Source organism: Pteropus vampyrus, unplaced genomic scaffold, assembly GCF_000151845.1.
Source record: "Pteropus vampyrus isolate Shadow unplaced genomic scaffold, Pvam_2.0 Scaffold36, whole genome shotgun sequence".
Taxonomy (NCBI): Eukaryota; Metazoa; Chordata; class Mammalia; order Chiroptera; family Pteropodidae; genus Pteropus; species Pteropus vampyrus.
The window spans coordinates 2,295,940-2,304,574 of record NW_011888817.1 but is presented as its reverse complement, the minus strand read 5'-3'; the positions used below and the strand labels follow the sequence as shown (position 1 = coordinate 2,304,574).

The 8,635-nt window shown below is 38.7% G+C and overlaps 1 protein-coding gene and 1 pseudogene across 3 annotated transcripts in view; both read right to left on the bottom strand.

Annotated features, from left to right (window-relative positions):
• The window catches only part of ZBTB40 (zinc finger and BTB domain containing 40), a 66,483-nt gene that overhangs the window by 21,729 nt on the left and 36,119 nt on the right, over positions 1–8,635 (bottom strand). For 2 of the 3 annotated variants that reach the window (XM_011357541.2, XM_011357543.2), the window contains exons 4-6: positions 4,755–4,947; positions 3,987–4,129; positions 42–234 (exon numbers count right to left, since the gene is read on the bottom strand). In XM_011357541.2, coding sequence (XP_011355843.1) covers positions 42–234; positions 3,987–4,129; positions 4,755–4,947 — 529 coding nt within the window. The remainder of the gene's footprint in view (positions 1–41; positions 235–3,986; positions 4,130–4,754; positions 4,948–8,635) is intronic. The other variant, XM_023529399.1, reaches the window with a different exon arrangement.
• Positions 2,699–2,817, bottom strand: LOC111738332 (annotated as a pseudogene).

Sequence of the window (8,635 nt, the reverse complement as noted above, 5' to 3'; positions counted from 1 at the left end):
AGGAGTGGTTCCAGTCCAGAGAGTCAACAATTAACTAATACCTGTGGTGCCAGGCAAAGTGGCTTGTTTCTGCAAATTCTCCAGCAGAAGGCCCAAGTTCGGGAATGTCTTCTTCACAGCCTGGAGGAGTTTTACCAAACTCTCAGCAGTCAGGGTCTTCTCTTCAGACATTCTGTGCAACAAATTTTCTATTGTCTCCTTGGGTGTTCCTCCCTCACAGCAATTCAGAATCACCTGCGGTGGCAAGCAATCAACCAGACACCAGTTACTGGCAATTCTAAGTGTATCTGAGACTCCACTGGAAAACACTGCAAGATGGCATTACAAGATGCCCTATCTCCAGCTTCTCCTCCGCTGGTCTCTAGTGTTACTTTTTTCCTAGTCTCTTCCTTAGTCTGTTTCAATAAAAATCTAAAACATTTTCCAAATAAATAGCTCTATGAAAATCAATCTTTCTCAATTGCAGGTCTGAAAATATTTTTTGCCTCCAACAGTTTGCATTTTGTGAAAATACTCTTACACTTCGGCCTGTATGGGAGAGCAAGTGGCTTCCATCTAACCTGATTCTTTAGATTTAGTTTGTTCAGACACTAAGATTGAGAAATAGACTGACAATTAATTAATACAAGTTAAAGTGTTTTTCGATCTCTGTTCAGTAAAGTACATGAGAGTGGTACAGGCTGCAATTGCAGAGCAATTCTATTATTTTACTCCTTTTTACTTTATTTGCATAGCAACTGGAATACCCAAATAATTTATATGTTAGTCTGTGGCCTCCAAAATAACAGATTTAAAGTATATTTATAGATTATTTTTCTTGTGGATTCTTTATTATCTATCCTTCTCATTCTCAACGGCACATACTTCAGTTCCAGTCATCATCCCACAATTCCATTCTCTGTTCTTCTTTGGTGGGTTAGAAGATGTTCTAAGGCCAGAGGGCACATGGCTCCAGTAAAAGGTTGAAAAATAAAACACATGACGGCTATTTTACAGATATTTTCCTATTACAATAGAACTATTAATGGATTGTGACTCGATATCCATAACTTGGCTCTTATGGAACTGATTATGCAGGGGATTATTCAATACATGTAATCTACAGATTCACAGAACTGAGTTTTGAGTTTTCCTTCGGGAAAGTATCAGCTCTCAGGAGAAAGAGTAAAGCAGATCAGTCATGGCAGCATGCCGGAGGATGTCATTATCAAATTAACTCCCATTTTAAAATAATGAATTTTGCTACAAAACCAAATTGGTTTTACATATATGAAAGGAATATCTACATTACATTTATGATAGGAATGTACATATTATAAATCAAGTTGTCATATTTCCTGTTAGTACAGAACATAGTCATTCTCTTAGTTAAGGTTTAATATATATTAATTTCTACTAAATGAATCACAATTTAAAATTTAAGAGCTTCTATCTAAAAACCATACTGATTTCAGTGCTATCTCTTAGTTCTTAAGCAATAACCTGATACATAATGAGGCAGCCAGACACTGTTAAAAGTAGAAATAGGTTTTAAAGCCAGACAGGCCTGGCTTGAACACCAGTTCTAAAATTTATTGCCTTTGTGAGCTTGGACAAGTTATTTAATTCTTTGAACTTTATTTTCATCACCTGTAAAAAAAGATAACTATACCACTCCTCTTGCACAGTTCTTATGAGGATTCTGTAAAATGAAGTTACTATTTGTAGAACCCAGTATAACTCCTAGGCTCTGTGTGACCATTAATAAATGATAGTGGTTACTGATATTATTAGGAAGTAGTATGCACAGTGGTTAAGAGAATGTGCTTTGTTTAGAAGTCTGGGTTCCAGTATTCCACAAGCAGCTATGTCTTTGGGTGAGCTGCTCAGCCTCCTCCCATGTCTTGTTCCTTCATCTTTAAAAATTAGGGTAATATCCATGGCTTTATAAAGTTGCTATGAGGGTAGAATTTATATGCTTACAAGGTCCTCAGCATACTTCTTGGCACACAGTAAGCAATAAATAAATGGAAGCTATAATAATTACTATTTTTGCATGTTTCTCATCCTGAAGACTTTCCTATTTGCCATTTTTTTACAGAACTTGAGATATGTATAGATAAGCACCATGGTGCCTATGGTGAGCATCATTCCATAACAGAAAACTATTCCAAAAGGTGCAAGTGCCTGTTCCCTGTGATTTCAAAACACTGTGGCTATTCGATCGACATGCTCTTCCACACTTCTGCTTTATTATTTTGCTTCAATTTTCCTAAGAAGGAGTAGCTTAATGAAGCTCTGGTGGAATCCCAATCCGAAGAAGTGTTTTTGTGATTTATAACTAATTTAAGTTCTTCTGCTTCAGCCCTTTCTGTCAAGTAAACTGAAAGTGACAGAAGAAAATGACAGTGTGGTCTGTCTGGCTGCAGAGAATGAGACTGAGTTTGGGCTATACCTATAAACACTGTTTTACCAAGATAATGAAACAGCTCAAAGGACACGTTCGATCCAGCTAATAAGGAAAAGGTTTGAATGAGCAATGGAATAAAATCACTAAGGGAATCAGTTACCTCTGGAACTATAAGCAACTTACTTTAACTGAGTGCCTGAAAGTACACTTAATCTCAAGTCTAAGGAGAAAACAGAGGTTTAATCTTAATATTGTGTAATATCTTTCTCTAAGAAGTTCAGAGGAGTTAAAAAAAAAATTTCTTTAAAATGCCTACTGCACCTGGTCTTCCTAGGTGGTCTCCCATCCAAGTACTAACCAGGTCCGACCCTGCTTAGCTTCTGAGATCAGATGAGATCGGGCACTTTCAGGGTGGCACGGCCGCAGTAAAATTTTTAAAATATAGTTATTTTGCAAAATAAAATTGAGATTAAAGATTATTCCCATTTTACATGAGAAAACAGCAACACAAGATTACTGAGAAAAAGAAAGTCTAGAATCAAGTCTCACTATTAATCCAGTGTTTAGCCATTATGCCAGTGGTTTCTAAACATTTTCTCTCCTGAACATTTAAGCCACTTCCCACAGTTATAAGAATTGGTGCCACAAAAGTTCTCAGTGCCTATTCCTTCCCGCCAGATACAAAAATATTTTTAGCACAAAGTTGAAATCAATAACACCAACAAATACAGTTATCTAGTTGACTTGAAAAGTCATGCCAGCAATTTCATGAGGATTTTAGTAGCTAGCTAGAGAGTAAATTGGTATAACCTTCTTGAAGGGCAATTTGGCAATATATATCAAGTACTTGAAAAATTTATACTATTCCAAAATCCCACTTCTTAAAAATTATCCTAAGGAAATAATTTTAGAAATATGCAAAGATTTGTGTACGAGAATATTCTCTACAACATATTTATAATAGAGGAATACTGGAACAAATGCCCAACAATAAAGAATTAATGAATTACGGTATGTCCATTAGACAGAATACCATACAGCTACCAAAATACATATTGTTAGTATGGAAATGTATTTGCAGTACAGTAAATAAAAAAGCACGAAAGTGTATGATAACACCATTCCAGGATAATTCAAATGAGAAAAAGTGGAAGCACGTGCTCCAAAATGTTAGCAGTGATTGTCTCTGAATGATGAGATGGTGAGAGATTTGAATTTTTTTCTTTCTGCTTGTTTTCCCAATTTTCTACAGATGAACAGTATATCATTTCTGTAAGGAGGAAAAGTGTCATAATAATTCCAAATGTACCTAGACACTTAACTCTTGGGACAACTAATTTATAATAAAAACTCACTGAGTCAGAGCAGGAACAGCCATTCATCCATGTATCTAATCATTTAATGCACGACTATAACATGCAAGCTGTTGTAAGTTACAGAGGCATGAATCAAGAATCTGAACTTCAAGGTGCTTACTGTATAGTATGTACAAGATACTGCAAGGTAAAAAGTGTTATGTACCACAAAAGAGGTAAAAAAAAAAAAAAAGGGGGCTACATGAATTCAGAAGGGAGGAGGAGGCACTCGACACAGTTACCCTTTTCTCAGTGGCAGTCAGGGATTCCTCCTTGGCTGTTTCCAGGAACTCCGTAATAGGTCTCAGCTGTGTTACACATTGGATCAGGTCCTCTTTGTGTTCTAGTAACAGAACAGACAAGGTCTTTCCCTCCTCTGTGCTCCCTGGGGGAGAAAGCGTTAGAGACGCACAAGAGAAGCAGAGAAGCTAGTCAATTTGAAGAAAATGACAGCATGGTTTGTCAAGAGAGATCTAACAGAATAGTAAAGTGATTCTCAGCCTATTCTGAGGACCCAAATGCAGAATCTCTCCTTTTGGAGAGGAAAATACTTTATTATTCTGTTTAAACTCTATGAAAGGAAAAATGTTTCATTTATCTGTTGAAACACAAAGCTGCAGAGCCAGCCAGAGGTTAACTTCTAGTTGGCAAGGCCACTGCTTTGTACCTAACCCAAATGAGAGAAACTTCAGCCTTGAAAAGTGCTGTCAGTGAACCAGTTCACCCTGAACACTCAAAACACCGATTTGGATGTGTGGCTTTTTGAAGGGCAGAAGAACGGTGGTTTTCTTCAACTTCAAGGTGTCAGACTAGTTTAGTTAACTAGGGGACAGAAATGGAGACTCATATTTAGCTCATATATACTTAACATGCAGCTTCTGGAATTACATGTAGAGTTTATGTGAAAATCACTTAACTAAGCCACTGAAGAAACGTATCACCGGAGCAAATGGTACAGCATCTGCCCAGAATAAAACTCAGTGACTCAGGTGGATGGGGTTTTCTCCTACCTTTTGGCTGCACTGCTTCCATATCTTCTGGCTTTCTGCTTAACAGTGCTGTCTTTACTGCAGAATTAGAATCTTGGTACAGCCTCAACAGGGACACAACAGCCTGAACATCCAGGCTCTCTTCTCTTACTTTATCCAGGATTCTCTGGAATGCTGAATGTCCTTCCTTACCCTCAAGACATCCCATTATGGTCTGTGGAACAAAAGTAACAGAAAGAGAGATCAGCCAGACACAAGAACTCCACGCTTCTTGGACTTGGCAAGTAAGACCCTCAATACTTCGATTCCCTCGTACTTCACTTTCCTGTGACATCTGGCATTACCACAGTCTCTGTACAACAATTCTCTAACTTCATCACACTGAAACATTTTGGATACACACTCGCCTTTCTGACCACTCCTTTACAGCTTTCCTCAATGGTTCTTCTTCCAAATCCATAACCATAAGCAGTAAGACTGGTCTCAACTCTTTTATTTTTTCTCTCTTTGTTCTCTCCTTTTTGGAAAGCTCTCACATGTCACCTTTATGCAGATAACCCTGAAAAATAGCTCTCTGATCCTGAGCTCTGTGTTTAAATGCAGAGCCACACAGTTTCTGCTAGTTATGCCTTATTCTCCAGAGGTCTCAGCACCATATGTCTGAAACCAAACTCAACATCTTGGCTCTTCCAAACCTAGAGTACAAAAAATATCGATACTCCAGTGATAAAAGAAACAAAATTAGCATTCCTTTCTTTGGATAGAGCATCTCTCACACAAATGAAAGGAAGGCCAACTGGAATGCAGGATTAATATTTCTATTTTGGCAATATTGAATTTATCTGGAAAAAATCTGGTAACCAAAACTTAATTTCACGTGTATGCTCTTAGTATAGTCTTTGCATTTCTACTTGGCAAAACTATAACTTACCTTTGATGTTTTTCACTGTCAATACTATAGAAGAAAATAGAATTTTTTCAAGAGTTTTTAGAGAGCGAAAAGCTAAGGTTTTCTATATACACAAACACACATACAATGAAAGGATCTCATCAATATCTACACTTTCAAAGTTCAGCTAGACAGTTATAAATTCTAGTAGTAATTATACATTTAAAATTTTTGTTTAGAGAGATTGTCTTTCTCCCCTCCTCCCAAATAAACAGTATTTATAAATGAGTTAGATTTAGTTTGTTTCCTGATCACAGAATGGCTGTATAAAGCTCAATTAAACATTTTTTAAAGGTCCCTATGTATTTTGGTTATCTCTTAAAGTAAAAGATAAGACACAGTAATCCATATTAAGATTTTATTGGAATAAGTAACTATCATGAACTTATCTTGTCTCTATTTTAAAAATAAGGAGATAAAGGCATCAACTGATTGCTTAGTTCTCTTTAGTCACGTTTATTCATCCCATCATGCTTTGGTCAGCTGGCCTAAATCTCTTCAGAATGCCTTTTCCCTGACAGCAGTAAGGACCCGAGGAAGACAGTCTGCCTCTAAAATGGTTCTCAATATCCCTGCTTCCAGGCACTTAGGCCCTTTGGGCTGAACCTAATGACTAAGGAAGATTATATGACAAAAGTAAGAGGACGCCACTTCTGAGGTTAGGTTACTAGACTTCCACCGTGCCTGTGTGTGCACTCTCACTCTCTCTGCCTTTGCTCTGGGTGTGTGCGAGCTGCCTTGTTGTGAGCTGCCTAAAGAGAGGCCCAAGTCACAGGCAACTCATGTCTTTAGACAACACAGTCATGTGAGTGTGAGCTCAGAAAAAGCACGCCCCCAGGTGAGCCTCGAGATGTCTAAAGCCCTGGCTGACACCTGACTGCAGCCCTGTGAGCAACCACGGGCCAGGGACTCAGCTAAGCTATGTCTGGATTCCTGACCCACGGAGAGGGAGGTAATAAATGTTTGTTCTTTAAGCTGCTACGCGTTCCAATAATTTGTTACACAGCAACAGATAACCAATAAAGACTCATTTGTTGCTAATGCCCTTAGTAAACATGTTTCTTCCTCTTTATTTTCCTTTGCTTTCCTTCCTTTCTTTAGTGCATCATAATTGATATAGCATATAGGTATCTCATTCTATACTTGGCCAGTTTTGTTCACCCGAAGCTCTCCAAATATCCCAAATCCACCTTTCTTAGCGTCCGATTTGTCTGGCATTATCATGCGAGCCACTGGAGAAGAGAAGCTTTCATCAATGGTAGCATCTGATATGCTTCTCATTATCTTCTCTGCTTTCTTCTCTTGTGCAGAACTACTCAGCAGTGAAATTAAAACATTTGTTAACTTCACTGCTCAGCAGCGATGCTAGGGTGACCATCTGGGGAGAGAAACAGGGGTGGGCTGATGAAAGGGCCAGGAGGGAGCAGTCTATTGCCTGGACGGCCCTGCTCTTCCTTCCAGAACCTACTGGGGACCTGTATCAGAGCCAAGGTTCATAACTGTTACTCCATCAGCCGCCCATGCTGCCTGGGGCTCCACAGCGGAGTGAGCCCTTTTCTGAAACAGTGTATCTGCCTCAACAGAAGGGTATCACATATTGCTACAGGCTGGAGCTCACTGATGGCTACCATGTTACAGAACTCTAAGAGATGAACCAAAATGGAGTTTTATTCTTCAACCATACATTTGGAACTCCACTGATTCTTAGAGTTAAAGATATGTCAGTAAATTCCTATCAATTCATAGTCACATGTGTAATCAAAGCATTTTTGTCTATAAAATATAGGTCGATATATTTAAAGTTGGGACAGTTTCCTTTCTCTCTGTTATATGTGAAAAACCATTTAACCTTTCCCTTACACTTAGGCCTTTTAACTGAATTTACTTATTTTCCCGACTGTTTGCCTACTGCTTTCAGATGTGCTTGGGTGACACTGCATTCTTGCTCACTCATGCTTCCCCTAAACGCCAAGGGCCACAGACTCCAAGAGCTCAACACCATCTCAGACACTGTGCATGTGTGCCATCTACTTTGCCCCTCTCATCAATCCTAGGAGGCATTACTATGACTAGTTAAATGAGAGTCGGAGAGGGGAAGTAACCTGCCCAAGGTCATATGGCGAGTAAGCAGAGAAGTCTAGATGAAACACTGAACTCATTCAATTGACCTAGCACCCCTTTCTCTCAGCTCCGTCTCCCAGATTTTGAGTGTAACCAAATCCATTTACACTGGATTCTACTGGGCTTACTGGAATCTATATCACTTTGAACACTGTAGCAGTAGCCAGACAATCTGTAACATTCCTCTTGGTCTCAATTAGTATAGACTGGTACATAGCAGATGGTTAATAAATGCTACCCTAATGTAATTTCCTTGCCATAAAAGCACTAGCCTTCTATCTGTGGCAGCACATCTTAGCCTTAATAATTAGGACAGAGGAGATGTGGAAAAACAACAGCTTATTTTCATCTCTCCTAGACCTGCAAAATGAATCCTGTTAACTACTTCTCAAGAGGGTCAGCCTACCCTGTCGGCAAACACAGTCTACAAAACACGAACCTGAACTTGACAAACCTCCAAAGCAGCGACATGGCTGAAAACATTAGATTCACATAGGAGATAGGACTTAAGTGCCTTTGAAACAAAGTTGAAGGAGAAAAAAATGCTACTACATCTTCAGCGTTGGGAGTCTTTCTAGAACGTTAGGTGAAAAGTGGATCAAACAGCAAGGAAATCAATAGCAGAAACAGTTAACTCCTTATTGTAGTGAAAGACTCACTTTGTTATATGCACAATTAATTAAAAGCAGGGACACGGCTAAGAATAAAGAAGACAAAAGTTCTAGTGTAGAAGCTGAAAAAAAGCCCGAGTCTGCCTTTTAAATAAAGATGTTACTCAGCTCAGAGAGAAAGCCTCTTAGGTCAGTATCTGCTTTTTCTAATGGGTAGGGGA